This window comes from Myotis daubentonii, chromosome 2, assembly GCF_963259705.1.
Source record: "Myotis daubentonii chromosome 2, mMyoDau2.1, whole genome shotgun sequence".
NCBI lineage: Eukaryota > Metazoa > Chordata > Mammalia > Chiroptera > Vespertilionidae > Myotis > Myotis daubentonii.
This window is the reverse complement of record NC_081841.1, coordinates 119476814-119499667: the sequence shown is the minus strand read 5'-3', so window position 1 is coordinate 119499667 and position 22854 is coordinate 119476814. Positions and strand designations below refer to the sequence as shown.

The following is a 22854-nucleotide window of genomic DNA, read 5'->3' as shown; positions in this document are numbered from 1 at the left end:
CCCATGGACACAATAGTGTGGTGAAGGATTGAGGGAGGACAATGGGGAAAAAAGGAGAACATCTGTAATACTTTCAACAATAAAGATAAATGTAAAATAATAACAATAATAGTTGAATACAACTGTCAGTAGAACGACTGCAGGAGAAAAATAGAGAAAATCTTTCAGATGATTTTTTTGGACACATTATCCACTTGAAAAGTCTCCTTAATATCTTTACTTCTGTTTGGCTCTTTAATATAATCTGCTATGTACAGTGGTTATGAGCACAAGCTCTGAAGAGAGATTGGTTCAAATGCCAACTCTGCCATTTATATCTATGTGGTCTTAGACATGTTAGTTTTTTTTAGCATGTGTATTTTTTTGTTGTTTTTTTTACAAATTCTGTGCCTTAGTATCTTGTTCTATTAAGTAGGGATAAAAATCAAGCTGTGAAGATTAGACATGCTAACACATAGAAAGCATTTAGAATAATGCTCAAGCCCTGGCCAGTGTGTCTCAATTGGTTGAGCATCATCCCCTGAACCACAAGGTTGCCAGTTCAATTCCAGGTCAGGGCAAATGCCCAGGTTGCAGGTTCAGTCCCTGGTCAGAGTGTGTACAGGAGGCAACCGATGAATGTTTTTTTCTCACATCATTTATCTTTTTCTGTCTCCATTCCTCTCTCTCTAAAAATCAATAAAAACATATTAAAAGATAGAATAATGTTCAATAAAGCTATCATATTATTATTATAGTTCAAAATTGCTTTTATATGTATTCTCATAGTTGATCCCTCAAGGATCCTATGAAATGGAGGTGATCATTTTAGCCTTATTTTACTGATGAGTATAAATAGACTCAATTAGGGTCATTTGCTAAAAACATAAATAATCTGCGGCTGAATCAAAGTTTGAATCTTAGTATTTTAACATTAAACCTTGATTTTTCCCCCCATTACATTGGATTATTAAACCATAGCAAAACCAGCCATAAACTACATATAAATTCCTAAAAAGAATAAAACTATTAAGAACATCAAAATATCTATTTTAGAAACTCATTCTTAAACACACAAATGATCAGTTAATGTAAGAGTTTACTAAAATAGCTAAAGTTGACTCTTAAAATCAGTGTGTAGCAATTTGAAACCTACAAAATTCTGAAGTGAATAGGGAGGGAGAGGATTTATCAATATGTAATCTTTGCTGCAAATTTTACTTTTTATGAAAACAGTTAAACTCCCGTTCTGAGAAAATTCAATACACAAAAATGCAGAACTACAAAATAGTTGAGTCACACATTATAGAGGGAACCTTAAATGTTTAAATACGAAACCTTACCATTTTATTGTTGCTCTAACTGACCAGGCAGTAGTGGACTTTTTGATTACTGATATATTGGTGACATTCAGGCTATTACCCTCTTAGAACTAGAAAATGGGGAGTTGCATTCCACAGAATCCTTATCCACAAGAAACTTGGGGGAAGTTTTAGGAGACAAGCAGAAGATTGGCGAGTATAAATGAATAACTGGCAGTTATTTCTTTTTTCCTAATAAATTTTATAATTTAGAGCATTTGAATGGATACCTAGGGGAAGAATTCTTTCACAACTAACATTCTTTCTAGTATTTGCATCTATTTCTATTCATAGTTTGAATGTCTTAACCTTCAAGAACTTATATTATTCTATTTAATAAGATCAACCTTTTAATATATGAATCTAGTTTTTATTTTTAATACTTTATATACAAATGATTCAAATTATCCTTCAAAATAATTTTTAAAAATCATTTGGACAGATCCACATTAAAAACTAATTTCAAGCAAAAATAGTATGCTAAAACCTATGATCTTAACCAAAAACATACTGGTAAACTCTCATATAGACTAGCGAATCTCACTGTACCTATGTCAGTGTTTTTTCATTCAGCACACCATCAGGGTCTGTCAAACCTTTACAAAAGTCCACATAAGACTTTCTTTAAATTCATCTGACCACCTCACATTAAAATATCCACTCATCTGGCATGAACATACAATGGAGTCAAGACAGTCTCTTCAATAAATGGTGTTGGGAAAATTGGACAGATACATGCAAAAAAAAATGAAACTAGACCACCAACTTACACCATACACAAAAATAAACTCAAAATGGATAAAGGACTTAAACATAAGACAGGAAACCATAAAAATACTAGAGGAATCCAAAGGCAACAAAATCTCAGACATATGCCGAAGCAATTTCTTCAATGATACTGCTCCTAGGGCATTGGAAACTAAAGAGAAAATAAACAAATGGGACTATATAAAAATAAAAAGCTTCTGCACAGCAAAAGAAACCATCAACAAAACAACAAGAAAGCCCACTGCATGGGAGAACATACGGTGTTTAATCGCCAACATTTATAGGGAACTCATACAACTTAACAAAAGGAAGATAAACAATCCAATCAAAAAGTGGGCAAAGGACCTAAATAGACACTTTTCAAAAGAGGACATTCAGAAAGCCAAGAGACATATGAAAACATGCTCAAAGTCACTAATCATCTGAGTGATGCAAATCAAAACAACAATGAGGTATCATCTTACACCTGTCAGAATAGCTATAATCAACAAATCAACAAAAGACAAGTGCTGGAGAGGATGCAGAGAAAAGGGAACACTCATGCACTGCATTCCCAGGAATGCAGACTGGTGCAGCCACTATGTTAGACAGTATGGAGTTTCCTCAAAAAGTTAAAAATGGAACTCCCATTTGACCCAGTGATCCCACTTCTAGGAATATATCCCAAGAAACCAGAAACACCAATCAGAAAGCACATATGCATCCCTATGTTCATAGCAACACAATTTACCATAGCAAAGATCTGGAAACAGCCTAAGTGCCCATCAGCAGATGAATGGATTAGAAAACTGTGGTACATCTACACAATGGAATATTATGCTGCTGTAAAAAAGAAGGAATTCTTACCACTTGCAACAGCATGGATGGAACTGAAGAGCATTATGCTAAGTGATATAAGCCAGTCAATGAAAGAAAAATACCACATGATCTCACTCATTTATGGATTATAGAGACCATTATAAGCTGATGAACAAAAGTAGATACAGAGGCAGAGCAGCATCGAAGATACTGTCAAACTACAGCAGGAAGGCCGGGGAGGTTTGGGGGGCTGAAGGGGGGGGGTAAGAGATCAACCGAAGGACTAGTATGCATGAGTATAAGCATAACCAATGGACACAAGACATTGTGGTGTAGGGGAGGCCGGGGGAATGTCAAGGGGGGGGAGGGAGGAGACATATGTAATACTCTTTGTAATACTTTAAGCAATAAAGCAAAATATTAAAAAAATCCACTCATCCAAGTCAACTGATGTGTATTCCATAGGTGAAAAGACTCCCTTCATTTTAATTCTCAAATTATGTTTTCAAAACAAGATGTATAATGTGCTAGAAATATGCCATCAGATGGAAATACTTTATTCCTTAGATATGCACTCAAAAATCTATAAAATTTAAATAAATCTCACTAGTAAACATTACTAATACAGTAAATTTTATAAAATATTATGTAGGCCAAAGATAGAATTTAGATTTTTCTCTATTGGTCAGAGCTTATCTCCAAATCTCAGACATGCTCAAGGCTATAAGAGATTACTATATGACAAAATTGAAAGTAGATGGCTAAAAAGCACCATTATGTTAAGCAATTCATAACTGAAAAAGTAGAAATCTCTGAGTAATCATTTAAGCTATAGAAATGGGCATTTTTACTTTAGTCCTATGGTTAATCCTGTCTTAACACTATCCTTGGACTGGTTTGAGACCAGCACCTATGTATTTGTTGATTAAATGACCCAACTCTCTAAAGGTCAGTAAATGTATGTTTCAGATTCCCACCACATGCCACATAAATTCCTCACATCCCTGGTTCTTGCCTATACAGTCAAGGTCATATCACAATACTTCTCTTACCTGTTTACCATCCAGGGTGTACAGGCGTTTCACCACTCCTGAGTCCAGCTTGATGGCATCAGTTATATCAGTGAGAACCTGCTCAAAGGAATGAGCAGTTTTCTTGTTCAGCAGAATCCGGACAGCTTTCCGTGGCTTCACCCCACTTCTGATGATGGTGACAAGTTTGGGCCGAATGAAATCCTTATTCTCCCGCACCTCTGAAGGGCTCCCTTTGGCAGTAGCCAGTGATGACACTGCCCGGGATGCTGAGGTGGTTTTGACATTCACAGACCAGTTTGGGTTCACGTTCTTGGTGTACTCCAGTTTCTTGAAAGGCTCTATTGAGCCACACACATAACTCTCTCCTAAGGAAGAGAGAAATACATTCAAATTTACTCTAAGGTAAACTCACTCTCTTTTTCATAGTTGTTCATTTTTTTCCTTTTCTACTTAGGGATGAGAGCTACTCATGACTTTTTAAAAAATACATATTTTATTAATTTTTTACAGAGAGGAAGGGAGAGGGATAGAGAGTTAGAAACATCGATGAGAGAGAAGCATCGACCAGCTGCCTCCTGCACACCCCCTACCGAGGATGTGCCAGCAACCAAGGTACACGCCCTTGACCGGAATCGAACCTGGGACCCCCTCAGTCCTCAGGCCGACGCTCTATCCAGTGAGCCAAACTGGCTAGGGCTACTCATGACTTTTTAAACAATGCAAGCATGATTAATAGTTAGTGAAAAAGAAAGATTTTTTTACTTATAATTTGGCTCTGTCAGCAACAGACTGATATCCTGAGGGGGAAACATCACCATTCCTCCCTTTCTTCATCTTCAGATTGGTGATAGAAATATTGTTATTCATAATGGGAAGTATTCTTTGAAATTTAGAAATATTTATGTTTGCAAAAATCTTCAAAATCAGAGGTACCTATATTTGCCACCTGAAATAATGTAAAATCTAAAATTGGGTAAAAAAAACAAAACAAAAAAAAACCCCACTTCTTAAAATAGCTATGTAATTGCCCTAGCCTATTTGGCTCAGTGAATAGAGCTTCAGCCTGCAGACTGAAGGGTGCTGGGTTCGATTCTGGTCAAGGGCACAGGCCTGGGTTGCAGGCTTGATCCCCAATAGAGGTGTGTAGAAGGCATACAATCAATGATTCTCTCTCACCATTGATGTTTCTAACTCTCTGTCCCTCTCCCTTCCTCTCTGAAATCAATAAAAATATGTTTTTTACATAGCTATGTAATTTATAAATTTGATGGGAATGTTTGCTAAACATTTTGTAAAATCAAGTAGAATTCCAAAAGCAAGCAGAATAATCATTCTCCCTCTTCTCCCACCTACACAGAGCAAGCATAATGATCCACACACAATAGGAAGCCAATTCACAACTGTTTATAAATAAAAGGTTTTGAGAATGGTCAACTTACAAACTGCATTTTCATAAACTCAATCTAAAACAAATATATAAGATGAATAAGAATGGAGGAACTAATGGTATGGTGACTATAGTTGATAATACTGTGTAATATAAAAGAGAGTTCTTTCTAAGAGAATAGGACTTAAATGTTCTCACACAAAAAAAGGATAAAATATGTGAAGTGATAAAATAGGAGGAATCCTTTTAAAATGTGCAATTTAAATATTTTACAATTTTATTTGTCAATTATACCCTGATAAAGCTAAAAAGAAAATAAATATTTTTTATTAAAAAATACTCCTTAGTAGAGAATTATTCAAAGAGAACATTACTCAGACTATTAAGTAGATGTGGATCACTCACAAAAATACCTAATACACATTCCAAGCAATGACAAATTATAAAATTATTGACCTTAAATATACATATTTCATAAATTTAGTCAAAGCATTTTGAAATTAAAGAGTTTATAATGGCTTTTTTCTGTGTTAATATGTCTTTGTAACTGAAAGCAGTTAAAAATGAAAAAAAAAACCATTCATAATTGCAGGTAAAGTGACCTAGGATTAATCCTACACAGTCCATTTACTTTTATCTAAAGCCTTTTTCCTATTTTTAAATTAATAGTGCAAGCATCCAAGGAGACAGGATAAGTATTCACATAAAAAGAACTGAACTAGGGTTTCAAAAATAGAAAAGTACAGTTATACAGGTTATCAGATATTTACTTTGCAAATGTTTATAAAATATACTCCAATGTGTGTTTACACATTATGGAGTGGTACAAATATTACCAATTTAGCAATCTGCCTTTCCATCCACCTCCCAGATCATGACTGGTCCCAACTATACTGTTCTCACTATTTATGCAGATATCCAAAACATATACATGGGCTCCCTGATCTTTGTGGCTCAGTTGGTTGAACATCATCCCATGCACCAAAAAGTCACTGGTTCCATGCCGGGTCAGGGCACATGCCCAAGTTTTGGTGTCCATTCCTGGTCAGATCTCATGTGGGAGACAACCAATCAATATTTCTTTCACATCAATGTTTTTCTCTCTCTCCCTTCTTCAATAAAAACATATTTAAAAAAAAAACATTCAGGGACTGCAAGAACTGTGTGTTTCTGAAGGCTCTGTGGAGAGACAGTGTGCATGTAACAGAGGGAAGAGAAAACTGGAAGTATGGGCTCAATACTTGGCCTCTCCACAAATGTGACTGTGGGCAAGTCCCCTAGTCTTCTTGAGAGCAGTTTATTTTTCTATCAGTGAAGGCTATCGCAGTGGTCACTTTTATTTCACCAGGTTTTAATAAAGATCAAATAAGATAGTAAAGGTCAAAGTGATCTCAAATACAAAATTGCTACACAAATGAAAAACATCTGAGGCTGCAGTAAGCCTGAAAGGAAAATTAAAAAACGAAATTACTAGAAATCAGTAAGCAGGTTTTATATTATAAGGTGCTCATTGTTTCTAGCTACGTAGTTACCAGTAAAATCACTTTGGCTCCACCTTATTGTGAGAATACTTTAAACATTCCCCGAGAAGACTTTGGTGAAACTGGTCTGTCAGAATTCTGTGCTATTCAGAGATACACAATTGTCTAATTATTTGTTAAGTTTATATACTATTTGTTAAGCTACTAATTAAAACAAAAGCATGGAGTGGTTTACACCTCAACAAAGGAAACTTTTTAACTTTAAAAAAGAAAATAATTAGAAAAAGGAAGAATTTTAAAGTACTCAAATAACAATATGGAATGGGTTTGTTGAAAGAGGAAAAAACACTTATTTTTCACATCTTCTTAGATAAAGCATACTGAAAATTCTTAAAAGCAAAACTGGTTTGTTTCAAGTAAGAACAATGAGATGAAATTTGTACTTAACTTATTCTGTCACTTTGAGGACCCTCTGCCTGGTTTATCAAATTTAAAGACTGGAATGAAACCTTGGAGAAGGGTGTGAGACTCCAATAAAGAATGATATTGTGCAAGGAGGAAAGTGACAGCTAAAGGGAAAGGAAGGAGCTGAGCAGCAAACCCAACATCACACACCATGCAGCTCTGTCATTTAAAATCTACTACATTATTCAGAAATTCAGGAAAAGTCAAGATAGGTTTCCTTACTTTAATAAGCTTCCATTTAATTGTGCAAATATATTTACATTAAACATATTTATATTTGACAAAGGAGGCAAGAGCATACAATGGAGTCAAGACAGTCTCTTCAATAAATGGTGCTGGGAAATTTGGTCAGACATGCAAAAAAATGAAACTAGATCACCAACTTACACCATACACAAAAACAAACTCAAAATGACTAAAGGACTTAAATGTAAGATGGGAAACCATAAAAATCCTATAAGACTCCATAGGCAGCAAAATAGCAGACATATGTCGAAGCAATATCTTTACAGACACAGCTCCTAGGGCAATGGAGACTAAGGAGAAAATAAACAAATGGGACTACATCAAAATAAAAAGCTTCTGCACAGCAAAAGAAACCATCAACAAACGACAAGAAAGCACACTGCATGTAAGAACATATTTGCCAATGATATTTCCAATAAGGGTTTAATCTCCAAAATTTACAGAGAACTCATACAACTTAACAAAAGGAAGATAAATGATGCAAACAAAAAAGGGCAAAGGATCTAAATAGATACTTTTTGAAAGAGGACATACAGAAGGCCCAGAGACACGTGAAAACATTCTTAAAGTCACTAATCATCTGAGAGATGTAAATATGCAAATCAAAACAAAAATGAGATACCATCTCACACCTGTCAGAATAGCTATCATCAACAAATCAACAAATGACAAGTGCTGGCGAGGATGTGGAGAAAAAAGAACCCTCTTGCACTGCTGGTAGACTGGTGCAGACTGGTGCAGCCACTGTGGAAGACAGTATGGAGTTTCCTCAAAAAGTTAAAAATGAACTCCCATTTGAATCAGTAATCCCACTTCTAGGACTATATCCCAAGAAACCAGAAACACCAATCAGAAAGGATATATGAACCCCTATGTTCATAGCAGCACAATTTGTAGTAGGTAAGATTTGGAAACAGCCTAAGTGCTCATCAGCAGATGAGTGGATTAAAAACCTGTGGTACATCTACACAATGGAATACTATGCCACTATAAAAAAGAAGGAACTTTTACTATTTGCAACAGCATGGATGGAACTGGAGAGCATTATACTAAGAGAAAAAAGCCAGTTGGAGAAAGATAAATATCACATGATCTCACTCATATGTGGGATATAATGATCAACATAATTTGATGAACTATAGATCCAGAGACAAATGGCAGGGGAGGGGGGTGGTTAGTGAGCAACCAAAGGACTTGTATGCATGCATATTAGTATAACCAATGGACACAGACACTGTGGTGGTGGGGTTTGCCCAGGTTGGGAATGGCTTGGGAGGGAGGTCAATTGGGGGAAAAGGAGACATATGTAAAACTTTAGACAATAAAAAAAAACATATTTAACCCCAAATGTTAGATAATATTTATCCTATCTAATAAAAGAGTAATATGCAAATTGACCATCACTCCAACACACAAGATGGCCGCCCCCATGTGGTCAAAGATGGCCACCCCCATGTGAACACAAGATAGCCAGCAGGGGAGGGCAGCAGTGGGCAATCAGGCCAGCAGGAGAGGGCAGTTAGGGGTGACCAGGCCTGCAGGGGAGGACAGTTGTAGGGGACCAGGCCTGCAGGGGAGGGCAGTTGGGGGGAACCAACCCTACAGGGGAGGGCAGTTGAGAGGGACCAGCCCTGCATGGGAGGGCAGTTGGGGTGAACAGGCCTTCAGGGGAGGGCAGTTGGGGCGAGCAGGCCTGCAGGGGAGGGCAGTTAGGGAGAACCAGGCCAGCAGGGGAGGACAGTTAGGGGCAATTGGGCCAGCAGCGGAGGGTAGTTAAGGGCTACCAGGCTGGCAAGGGAGGGAAGATAGGGGTGACTGGGCCTTCAGGGGAGGGCAGTTGGGGGCAACCATGCTGGCAGGGGAGGGCAGTTAGGGGCAATCAGGCTGGCAGGGGAGTGGTTAGGGGGTGATCAGGCTGGCAAACAGAAGCAGTTAGGGGCAATCAGGCAGGCAGGCAGGCAAGTGGTTGGGAGCCAGCAGTCCTGGATTGTGAGAGGGATGTCTAACTGCCCGTTTAGGCCCGCTGGGATCAGGCCTAAACAGGAAGTCAGACATCCCTCAAGGGGTCCCAGATTGGAGAGGGTGCAGGCTGGGCTGAGGCACATTCTCCCCCTGCCCCCGTGCACAAATTTTGTGCACCAGGCCTCTAGTTTAATTATAATTCTGAACTTGTCCCTGCCCCTATAGACCCTACCTCTATTTAAACTGAGTTAAATTATGGTTTTTGTAAAAAAAAAAAAAAAAAAAAAGCTTTTTAAAAATGTTATAGTATCTCTGATAATTGTATATTAACAAATTGTAGTTACTTGAATGGGAAGAATACATAGTTTTGATTTGGTCCAATAGCTCTGGATATCCAGTATTTAACTTCTTTCTTATTGGGGCCGTGAGTTAAGAGATATGTTATATTCTTGAATAGAAAATCATCAATAGATTCTATTCAACTCTTAACATGAGGTATGTATATCAATGGTCATTGAAAAATAACAAAACAAGTAAAACTTATAATTACTTATAAAAACTTATAACTGATATTATAAAACATATTATTACATACTTCTTTTTATGTACTCAAAGCCATCCCAAAGTTTTATGGTACAATTCATACTACAACAACAAAATGAAAGTTAATCTATCTAACCCAAGATATATTTGAGCAAAATAGCCTTCATATTGTGATTTAAAAGTAGAAATATGTATATATTTGGTCTTCATAACATTTCTGGCACAGAGAAATTCTTAGAATTTGCTAAGTGGTAAGAGCAATAAAGGTGTCTTAATATTCAAAACAAACTCCTCTCTACCACACCTGAGTTTTTGTTAATGAAGTGACTTTTGGAAGCACCTTAGGATGTGGACTGAATGCCAGCGGAACCAACCATGCAATTAGAGGATTGGAACTTTCATTCCCACCCCACTGACCTGGGACAGGGAAAAGGAGGTAGAGGTTGAATTAATCACCAATGGCCAATGAGTTAATCAATCATGCCTATCTATTACATTTTTTATTAAATATTTATTAAGACCTCCATAAAAACCCAAAGGACAGGGTTTGGAAAGCTTCTGCTTGGTGGACATGTGGAAATGCAGTGAGAGTATCATGCTCAGAGAGAGCATATAAGCTCCAAGCCCTTTCCCCATACCTTGCCCTATAAAACTCTTCCATCTGGTTGTTCCTGAGTCATATACTTTTAAAATAAACTGGTAAATCAGTATGTAAAATATTTCCCTAAATTCTGTGAGCCACTCTAGCAGATTAATAGAACCAAAGGAGGGGGTCATAGGACCTCCTAACTACTGGCCAATCCACTAGAAGTACATATGACAATTTGTACTTATAACTGACATCTGAGGGGGTGGGGTGGGGTAGGGACAGTCTTATAGGACTGAGCCCTTAACTTGTGGTATCTGATGCTATTACAGAAAAGAAAGTGTCAGAATTGAGTTGAATTGTAGGACATCCAGCTGGTGTCACAGATATTTGCTTGGATGTGTGTTGGGGAAGCCCCAAAACATTGAAATTTTATGGATCAAATTTTGCTTAAAAAATTTTGGATTATTTACTACTAGAGGCCTGGTGCACAAAAATTTGTGCACTCGGGGGGGGGGGGTCCCTCAGCCCAGCCTGTGCCCTCTAGCAGTCTGGGACCCCTCAGGGGATGTCCACCTGCTGGCGTAGGCCCACTCCCTGGGGGAATGCCTAAGCTGGCAGTCAGACATCCCTCTGGCAGCCCAGGAGCCCTTGGGGGATGTCCACTTGCTGGCAGGGAGCAGGCCTAAGCTGCAGTCGGACATCCCTAGCGCTGTTGAGGAGACGAGAGAGGCTCCCACCACCACTGCTGTGCTGGCAGCCATCAGCCTGGCTTGTGGATGATCAAAGCTCCCCCTGTGGGAGCGCACTGACCACCAGGGGGCATCTCCTGCATTGAGCATCTTCCCCCTGGTGGTCAGTGTGTGTCATAGTGACCAGTCATTCCCAGTTGTTGTGCTGTTAGGGTCAATTTGCATATTACCCTTTTATTATATAGGGTAGGTGAGGTTAAATAAGGGCAAAAAATATAGCAAGATCATAGATAGTTTAAATGAAATGGTATAAAAACCTATTTAGAGATGGAGCTGGCAATTACTACACATAATGACTGGCTAGTTGGTTATGACACTGCCAGTTTTGTTCCAGTTTAGTCAAGTGAAAGTCTTTGGGTTAAAACTGATTCTCAAATTGAAATTTAAAACTCTGAGTGTGTCCAAGATATCCCAACAAATATCAGGAACTATAGAAGCAGCACCTGTCTGAATTGTTGTGGCATTTACAAAAAACAGAAAACTAATATTTGCTTTTAAGCAAAGGCAAAGGTAAAGAAATGACAGTTAACAACAACAACAAAATGTGAGGATATAAAGCATGAAGTTGTATTCTGATACCATCTCCTAAAATATCAGAGCATAATATTCCTGGCAACCCTTGGAAAGGGTTAAGTATTTTTCAGGACTTTGGAGAATGGAATACTTTCTGTGTAAGCATATTAGATAATTTTTAAGGTAAAGAAGAGTCTGTGTTTTGTTTTGTTTTGTTTTGTTTTTAAAAAATCACATATACTTTTTTTAAATTATTATATTTATCATTAGTCTTCAAAGTATGAAAATAAAATTTCCTACCTAACAAAGTTTATTATTTAAAAATCTGCAAAGGTAATTCTACTTGGCCATAGACTCCCATTATGAAATTAAAGGATTTCCAACTTAAAAAAAAAAGAAAACTTCTGTTAATATGGTACCAGCTCCTTGATTGACCTGGAGTATGGTGAGTCAACCAGGAATGTACTCCTTCACAAGATGCCACAGAACATTGCCCTGTTTCCTATTATTGCTGGAGTGTTTTCAATAGCTAAGAGTTGTGACTTGTAAATTGCAGCTGTGATATCACTTGACCTCAGTCTGAATGAAGATGACCTAATCTGTATAGTATGCTTCACATTACTAAAGCTGGCTTCTACCACCTCTAGATTCCTTTAAGTTCTATATGTGGCATGTTCAACAGTATCTTAAGTGAGGGATATCCATAATATATTTTATTTTTCCATTGTATAAAACTTCTCATTGAAAACTCTGCAAATTAAAGTTTACTATTGTGAGTTACAGTAAAATCTAGAAAATCTCAAATATATATTGAACCCTCTGAAACTGAACTGATTTAAATTATATGAAAGACACTATCTGTAGAATAAAATATCATAAAGTGCCTTCTGGATATTATATATTACTAGAGGCCCGGTGCACAAAAATTTGTGAACTCGGGGGGGAGGGGGGGTCCCTCAGCCCGGCCTGTGCCCTCTCGCAGTCTGGGACCCCTCGGGAGATAACGACCTGCTGGCTTAGGCCTGCTCCCGGGTGGCAGAGGGCAGGCCCAATCCCTAGGTGCAGCCCCTGGTCGGGCTCAGAGCAGGGCCGATTGGGGAGTTGGGGCGCCGCCCCCTGTCATACACAGAGCAGGGCGGATGGGGAGGTTGTGATGCCACCCTCAGTCACGCTCAGGGTAGGGCCGATTGGGGGGTTGTGGCACCATCCCCTGTCACACTCAAGGCAGGGTCGATGGGGAGGTTGCGGCGCCACCCCCTGTCACGCACAGAGCAGGGCCCATCAGGGGGTTGGGGCACCGCCCTCTATCACCCACAGAGCAGGGCTGATCAGGGGATTGGGGCGGCGCCACTCTCACACTCAGGGCAGGGCCGATGGGGAGGTTATGGCTCTACCCCATCACACACAGAGCAGGGCCCGTGGGGGGGGGGGGGGTTGGGGAGCTCCCCCCTATCAGGCACAGAGCAGGGCTGCTCAGGGGGTTGGGGCCCCACCCCCTGTCACACACAGAGCCACAGGGCGATCAGGGGGTTTGGGCGCTGCCCCCTGTCACACTGATCCCGGTGCCGGGAGGCATATTACCCTTTTACTATATAGGGTAGAGGCCTGGTGCATGGGTGGGGCTGGCTGGTTTGCCCTGAAGGGTGTCCTGGATCAGGGTGGGGGTCCCCACTGGGGTGCCTGGCCAGTCTGGGTGAGGGGCTGAGGGCTGTTTTCAGGCTGGGAGTGACTCAAGTTCCCAACCGCTCCTTTTTTTCTTTTTTTTTTTTATTCTGGGTCAGCTTTACCTTGAGGCTTGGCTCCAGCTCTTAGGCCTCCTCGCTGAAAGTAGGTTTCTGGCCTTTGCTTACAATGTTGCGAATCTGCTGGCTGAAGTCCGGCAGTATTTGTTACAATGTTTCTTAAACTGCCCGCTCAGAGGCCTGCAGCCACAGGCGATCCTCCAACAATCCTCTGTCACTGAGGCAAGCAAGCCTCATGTTAGTTTCAAGCTGCCTGGCTGCCGGTCGCCATCTTGGCTGACAGTTAATTTGCATATCCCGCTGATTAGCCAATGAAAAGGGTAGCGGTCGTACGCCAATTACCATGTTTCTCTTTTATTAGTGTAGATGAGACTATATCAGATATACACAGTAACATTTCATAATCTACCTGGAAGGCAATGGTTTAAGAACATGATTTTGAGAGTGCTATTAAAAGCAAGGAAAAAGATTCCCAAAGGCATTTATGGGTCTTTGTTTCCTCGAAGTCTTTCATAATAGAATAGTATATAAAAATAAGATTATAGAAAATAAAATTTAAATCTGTTTGTCAGACCTGTCGAAAATGTTGACTTCTCCATTCAAAGAAACAGAAAAAGAACATAAAAGGAAAAATGGGGAGGTTCAATCATTTGAAATTTAAACCTGATATAATTAAAAATTAAGGAAACTAAAATAAAAAGAGGGAAAGATATTGAGGACCTATAATACAACAATAAGTTAATGTGCAAATGTAGTTTACTAAAATACAAGGTACTAAGATATACGACAAAGGACAAAAATATAAATATAAAACACCATTAGAGACATTACAAATTGATAACAACCCTTTTGGAAAGCACCATGGTAAACTGTATTGGAAGCCATGAAAATGTTCATTTTCTTGCCTAAAAATTTCTCCAAACAAATAACAGAACAATAAATAACAAAGCTGAAACAAGTATATGCAACATTGGCCATGAAACAAAAATTTAAAACAACCTCTTAAATCCTCAATAATAGGTACAAGACCTAAATTAGTCACTCTGGGAAGTGAAAAGAATTCTAAGTCATGAGTTTGTCTTCAAAGAGCTTAGAGGCAAGATGTGTTATATAAAAGATTCCACTACAATGCAATAAATGATAATTGCTAAATAAGTGGTCCATGCAATTTTAATTCAATGGAGAAAAAAATCACTTCCCACTCCCCATTGATCAATCAATAAAGGGGAAATAGAACTCATGCTGGCCTGGAAAGTGAAGCAAGGATAAGATTTTCATTGGCAGGAAAGAAAAAAGAAAGCATTCCAGATTTAAATAATAATAATAATAATAATAATAATAATAATAATAGGTTCTATTGCACAGTACAACAATGGGATGGTGAGATATTAATATATCTTTCTCAAAAAATGAAATAAAAATAATTCCATGGACAGACAGAGTAAGACTGCAGTAGGCAGTAAGGTCAAATTTATATGCATCACAACCATGTATTAGAAAGATCACATTGGCTGCAATGTGGAGGAATGACTCAATGGAAGACAGAAGTCAATGGAAGACAAAGAGATGGAGAACTTTATATACCTGCACTAGAGACAGAGAGGAGAGGATGCTATAAGAAGTACTTAGTAGACAGAATGAGCCAGAATTGGCAATTAATTGGATGTGGGGCCCAAGGGAATGTGAGTCTACAACATTGAAAAGATGACACTGAAAATTCTATTTTGGCCAACTTCCCATATACCACAACAGATCAAATAAGAAAGGGAACAAGTTTAGATTAGATGGTAAGGAAGGAAATTAATGTGGTTGTGCACATATTGAATTTGAAGATCCTAGGAGCCAACCAGCTGGAGATTTCTAGCAAGCAGTGGAAATATAGGTTTGGAGTTTGGGAGGGAGATGAATGTGGCAGCCACAGCTACAGGGATTAAAGAAAATGCCCAGTGAGGAGAAACTAAGATGGCGGCATAGATAAACACCAGGAAATTGTCGCCTCACACAACAATTGAAGAATGCCGCAAGGGTCAGAGCAAACATCGTCCAGAACAACAGGAAGGCTGGCTGAGTGTAATTTCTACAACTAGAAGAAAACAGGGGCACGCTGAGAGCCAGCGGAGCTGCGCAGGTGAAGTGCAGAGGTACGGCGGAGGCTCACGCGCGCGGAACGGGGGTGGCGCCTGAGGACGCGGCTGTCTTTTTGAATCACAAGCTCCCGACTGCTCTGAACTCCGGTTCCAGCGGGTCTCTGGGGACCCAGGGCTCATACGGGGAGAGGCTGGTCTGTCAGGCGGCAGCGGGCGAACTTGAGGGCGGCTTTCCCTCAGAGGTGCTTGCAGCCGTTACCGGGACACTGAGACGCGCGACTCCAGGCGCGGAGAATCACCATAGCTGCTTTTACCACCCTTACTCCCTGAGACCCCGCCCCACCCAGGCTGCAGCAGAGGCTTTTGCATGTGAATGTACCTAACTGCAGCCCAGCCAGGCAGACCCGGAACTTCCAAGAGAAGGCCCAAGGCCCCGCAGCAGCTTGCATTGCTTCACAGCTGAGCCTCTTCGTGGCTCCTGCTGTGTGGCCTCAGGCAGGGGCTGAATTAGCACCTCCTTAGATCCAGGAGCCACTGTACCCAGTGGTCAGAGGGGGACCATTCTCCCACTTCAGACACAGCTGATTCCCACAGCCAATTGGCCTGGAGGTCAATTCCTCCCAGTGATCCTACAACAACCAAGGCACCAAGAGTGCACCAAGAGTGTCTACCCCAGGTAACTGGGGAGGCTGAGCCACTGGGCCCTACAGGACACCTGGCGCGCAGGGCCACTCTATCAACACAGGGAAGCAGCCAAAATGCGGAGACAAAGAAAAAGGTCACAAATGGCAGAAACGGAGGAAAGCAAACGACTGGATATAGAGTTCAAGGCCACGTTTATAAGGTTTTTCAAGAATTTTATGGAAACCGCCGATAAATTTAATGAATCCCTCAAGGAGTATAGTGAGACCATGGAGGACATGAAAAAGGACCAACTAGAAATTAAGCATACACTGACTGAAATAAAGAATAATTTACAGAGATCCAACAGCAGACAAGAGGATCCCAAGAATCAAGTCAAAGATTTGAAATACAAAGAAACAAAAAATACCCAACCGAAAAAGAAAAAAGAAAAGAGATTCAAAAAATATGAAGATAGTGTAAGGAACCTCTGGGACAACTTCAAGCGTACCAACATCAGAATTATAGGGGTACCAGAAGGAGAGAGAGGGCAAGATATTGAAAACCTCTTTGAAGAAATAATGACAGAAAACTTCCCCTACCTGGTGAAAGAAATGGACTTACGAGTCCAGGAAGCGCAGAGAACCCCAAACAAAAGGAATCCAAAGAGGACCACACCAAGACACATCATAATTAAAATGCTAAGAGCAAAAGATAAAGAGAGAATCTTAAAAGCAGCAAGAGAAAGACAGTCAGTTACCTACAAGGGAGGACCCATTCGACTGTCAGCTGATTTCTCAACAGAAACCATGCAGGCCAGAAGAGAGTGGCAAGAAATATTCAAAGAGATGAATAGCAAGAACCTGCAACCAAGATTACTTTACCCAGCAAAGCTATCATTCAGAATGGAAGGTCAGATAAAGAGCTTCACGGTAAGAAAAAGCTAAAGGAGTTCATCACCACCAAACCAGCATTATATGAAATGCTGAAAGGTATTCTTTAAGAAGAGGAAGAAGAAAAAGGAACTCTTACCATTTGCCACAGCATGGATGGAACTGGAGAGCGGATAAATACCACAGGATCTCACTCATTTGGGGAATATAATGAACAACATAAACTGATGAACAAGGACTGATCCAGAGACGGAGAGGCATTGATTGGACTGTCGGGCCTTGAAGGGAAGGTAGGGGAGGGTGGGGGCAAGGGGGAAAGATCAACCAAAGGACTTATATGCAAGCATATAGGCCTAACCAATGGACAAGGACATCGGGGGGGTGAGGGGATGAGGGGGGGGGGGGTAGAGGGTACACATATGTAATATCTTAATCAATAAAAAATATTAAAAAATAAAAAAATTAAAAAAAAGAAAAAGAAAAAAAATGCCCAGTGAGACCACACCCAGATAGACAAGAGGAAATCCAGGGAAACTCCAGTTTTTAAAGAGTGCCTGAGATGGAGGAGCTACTGAAGGGAACTGAGAGGAATCAGGTGCCTAGAGCCATGGAAATCAAGGGGTGGAAAGTATGTGGCTGGGATAAATCCAGACATCAGCATTCAATGCTCCAGGAAGAACAAGTGAAGATAAGGATACCTAAGAGATCACTGCCCTGGCTTTTAGGGGGCCACATATGGCCCAATTGGATAGTGATGCCAGATTGCTTTCATTCATTAATTTATCCATCTATTCTCCCTTTCCTTTTTCTTCCAATGATATTTATTGAGTAGTTTCAAACACCATGTTAGGCAGTGAGGACTTCAATGGCTCCCTGACTTCTAGGGACTGAGACTTTGATAGAAAGTAAATAAGTACATTACAATGTAATGGTGCTAATCAAGGGCTTGAAGTATGATTGGAAGTTGAGGAAGTAGAGACAGCAAATGATGATGTTCTCATGGAAGAACTCTGGGTTTGAGAGGTCAGCAAGATTAAGGCAAGGCTGAGGTGATGACAATGAAGATCTTTGCCATTGGTAGAACAGGTTATCTTAATGTCTGCCATGTAGCAGATCCTATTCTAATCCTCACCACAATCCTATGAGCTAAGAATAAACACAACACTTATCACTAGGCACAATGAAAGACAAAGAGTTAGACAGCATTGTCAAGGTCACAAGGCTAGCAAAGGTGGAGTCAGGATTCAAATGTAGACGTCGCCATCTTGGATCTGCGGGACAAGAGAATTCATGCGGGATAGAACCCTAGCTGCTTTGGCTCAGTGGATAGAGCATCGGCCTGCAGACTGAAGGGTCCTGGATTTGATTCTGTACTGTGAGGAAAGGACACGACCCTATGGTGAGGACTGACGGACATACGTTATCTGAGAAAAGAAACTACCAGCACCTACCAGAGGAGCTGCTACCAACTGAGGAGCAGCTGCTACCACAACCACCCGAGGAGCCACTGCCACCCAAGGAGCAGCCACTGAAAGACTCAACATCTAGATATGGCGGTACGATCAAACATGGGTAGACAAAGAAACCCCCAAAGGAAAGAAAAGGAAGACTCGCCAGAAAAGCAGCTAAGTGATACAGAGGCATGCAACATGACAGGAAAAGAATTCAGATTAAGGGTCCTAGAGTGCATAAACCGGATGGAGGAAAAAAGCAATAACTTATGCAAGAAGCAAGAAGAAACAAATGCAGAAATTAATAAATTATGTAAGAATCAAGAAGAAATGAAGAGTGATATAGCTGCAATAAAAAACACCATTGAAAGTTTCAACAGTAGACTAGGAGAAGCGGAGGACCGAATTAGCGAATTAGAAGACAGGGAAACAAAACACACCCAAACTGAACAGCAATTGGAAAAAAAAATTAAAAGAGAGGAGGAGAGCCTAAGGGAGCTATGGGACAACATGAAATGAAACAACATACGAATAATAGGGGTGCCAGAACAACAGAAAGAGGAACAAGGGTTAGAACACCTATTGGAAGAAATAATATCAGAAAACTTCCCAGAGGTGGGGAAGAAAAAAATCACACAAGCACAGACAGTCCCAAACAAGGTGAACCTGAAAAGACCCACACCAAGACACATCATAATTACCATGGCAAATGTTCAGGACAAAGAGAGAATCTTAAAGGCTGCAAGACAAAGATGGAAAGTTACATACAAGGGACCTCCCATTAGATTATCAAATGATTTCTCAACAGAAACACATCAGGCCAGAAAGGAATGGACAGAAATTTACAAAGTGATGCAAAGCAAAGGACTGAATCCAAGAATACTGTATCCAGCAAGGCTATCATTCAAACTTGAAGGGGAAATAAGAAGCTTCACAGACAAAAAAAAAGGCTAAGGGAGTTTATCACCACCAAGCCAGCAATGCAAGAAATGCTAAAGGGACCGGTATAAAAAGAAGAAATAAAAAGCTCAGAAAGAAAACAGCCACACAAAAAAAGAAATGGCTACAAACAAGTACCTTTCAATATTAACTTTAAACATAAACAGACTAAATGCTCCAACCAAAAGACATCGGGTGGCTGAATGGATAAAAAAAAATGACCCATATATTTGCTGTCTACAAGAGACCCACCTCAGAAGAAGGGACTCACACAGACAGAAAGTGAAGGGATGGAAAAATACCTTTCAGGCAAATGGAAATGAAAAAAAAAGCTGGGGTAGCAATACTTATATCGGACAAAATGGACCTCAAAGTGAAGGCCATAACAAGAGATAAGGAAGGCCACTTCATAACACTAAAGGGATCAATACAACAAGAAGATATAACCCTGATAAACATATATGCACCCAATGCAAGAGCACCCAAATACAGTTAAAAACTCCTGGAAGATATCAAAGGAGAGATCGACAACAATACAATCATAGTAGGGGACTTTAATACACCACTGACATCACTGGATAAATCCGCTAGACAAAAACTCAGCAAAGAAACAGCAATCCTAAATGACTCACTAGATCAGATGGACTTAATTGACATCCTCAGAACACTTCACCCCAAAGCCACGGAATATACATTCTTCTCAAGGGCTCATGGAACATTTTCAAAAATAGACCACATATTGGTTCACAAACAAAGTCTCCCCAAATTCAGGAAGATTGAAATCATATCAAATGTAGGTGGTCTTACTCCAGAGCCTGACTTAACTATGAGGCCATGCACCCTCCAGAGGGCACCCATCTCACCCTCCTTATGGAGAGGGAAGTCCAAACTGGGAAAGAACAAGGAAAAAGAGCAACTGAGGCTGAGCTCAGTTCAGAGTGTATTAACAAGTAATAGGAGATAAGGCCAAGATAGGAGGAAGGGGCAGGAGAGGATTCACTGAGAAGCACATTAAAAATTGAGGGTGTTGTCTATTTTATATGTAAGCAGGAAAGCCATTATGAAGCAAAGATATGACATAAAGTGGTTTGTCTATGGCTTGGTTTATAGGCAGGAAAACTTGTTTGAAGACTGCTGTTTGGGACATGTATGTCCTAAAGGGCCTGATCTAAGAGAGGCTGTAATGGGAATGGAAGGGCAGGGTTAAATACAGATTCTATAAAGAAAAGAAAAACTACCTTATGAGCCTATTCTAATACAATAGGGGAGAGACAACAAGAGTCCAATGGTAGGAATATGAAGAGTTATTTCTTTCTTTACTTTTTTTCATCTTTCAAAATTTTCTACATTGGGCACTGTAGAAAAAAACAGTATCACATTCATCAGGTTAACTTTTAAAGGGTTAAGGATTAGAGTACCCGTTAAATATATCCAGATGTTTAGTATGCAGAAGAAAGGTCTGATTTGGAAGTAATTGGCCTTAAAAGAATGATTAAAATAATGAGACTCGATGACATCATTAGTAGATGACCCAAAGACAGAAAAGTGTTTAAAGATGAGGCAAGAAAAGAGGGAATCAGAAAGTCACATTGAAACACCACAATAATAATTGCTACAGGCAAAAATCTACCAATAAATGCAAAGTGGCCAAAAGTTGAAGGAAACAAGATATTTACATAGCTTCAAAGTTTCTCCTCACAATATTTATCTATTATAAAGGGGAAAATAGTAATTTCAGAGTGAAGATAACTGGCAGATACCACCCTAACCAACTGATCGTGGTTAATCTTACCATTAATGAGACACAGCAATATCATGTACCCTGGAAATTGATGCACTGAAAAGGTCACAGCATCACTTCTGTGGAATTCTTGCTACAAACTCATAACTTCAACTTAGTCATCAGATAAACCCAAATTGAGGGACATTCTACAAAGTAACTGACCAGTACTCTTCAAAACTTTAAGTCATTAAAGACAAGGAAAGACTGAATAATTGTCGCTCTTGGAGGAGATGAAGGATACATGGGTCCTACTTGCAATGTGTGATTCTGGAACCCTAAAAAAAGGGCAATAATGGAAAAACTGATGAAAGCTACATAAAGCCTGTAGTTTAGTTACTAGCATTGTTCCAAAGTTAATTTTTAATTTTGATAATTATACCATGGTTGTGTAAGATGTTCCATTATGGGAAGCTGGGTGAAAGGCATATGGGAACTTCCTCTCTTTGTGACACTTCTATTACTCCAAATTAATTTCAAAATTAAAATAAAAAATGAGGCAGGTAGCCTAGAAAAAATAATTAAATCTCTACCTCAGATGTTTTACTAATATGACTTCCATTAGAATATTTTTAAAAAATAAAAGCATAAAAGCTCTGGTCTGGTAGCTCAGTTGGTTAGAGCATTGTCCCGATATGCCAAGGTTGTGGGTTCAATCCTTGGTCAAGGCACATATAAGAATCAACCAATAGATGTACAAATAAGTGGAACAACAAATCTCTCTCTCTCTCTCTCTCTCTCTCTCTCTCTCTCTCTCTCTCTCAAATCAGTCAATTAATAAATAATCTTTAAATGAAAACATAAAAACACTAGAAAAAATGAGGGAAACAATTTTCTAATCTCAGCATACAGAGGACCCAAGAGGCATGAAAAATCAAGCCATAAATAAAAACTCCAACACATATGATTATATAAAATTTTGTAAATCTGCATGGCAAAAAACACAATAAACAAAGTCACTAGACAAACGGCCTTGCTTCACAATATTTACATACTTACAGTGGAGTATAAATAGTGTCAAAATTGAGGAAAGAAAGGCAATATTGGGGAAATGTGGCTAAGTTTCAAGGTTAATCACTTGCAGAAATAGGCATGCAATTCAGTTTTCCTTATTGAGCACCATGTTTTTTAAAACATGTAAGTCCATTTAGAAAGCAAACAACTATGAATGTCATCCACTGTTTACTCTTAGGAGTATGTGTGTGCATGTGTATATGTACACATATATGCATAGATAGACACACATACAATCATACATACACAAACACATATACACACTCTCACATGCATACTTCAGGTAAATAGCAGCTCTCTCAATACACTGAAACAAATTTAGGCATAATAATCTATGCATAATAATAATAAAACAGTAAAAGTGACCACAAAACTGTTATAGACAAAGAACCTCACGTGTCATTGTAATTCAGAATTTTTGTTTGAGATAAGTGAGAAAGAATAAACTTTAG

At 39.5% G+C, this 22854-nt stretch overlaps 1 protein-coding gene across 6 annotated transcripts in view; it reads right to left on the bottom strand.

Moving 5' to 3' along the window:
* DCLK1 (doublecortin like kinase 1) overlaps positions 1-22854 on the bottom strand; it is a 574006-nt gene that overhangs the window by 541641 nt on the left and 9511 nt on the right. For all 6 annotated transcript variants that reach the window (XM_059684420.1, XM_059684417.1, XM_059684419.1 and 3 more), the window contains exon 3: positions 3959-4305. In XM_059684420.1, the coding sequence (XP_059540403.1) occupies positions 3959-4305 (347 nt within the window). The remainder of the gene's footprint in view (positions 1-3958; positions 4306-22854) is intronic.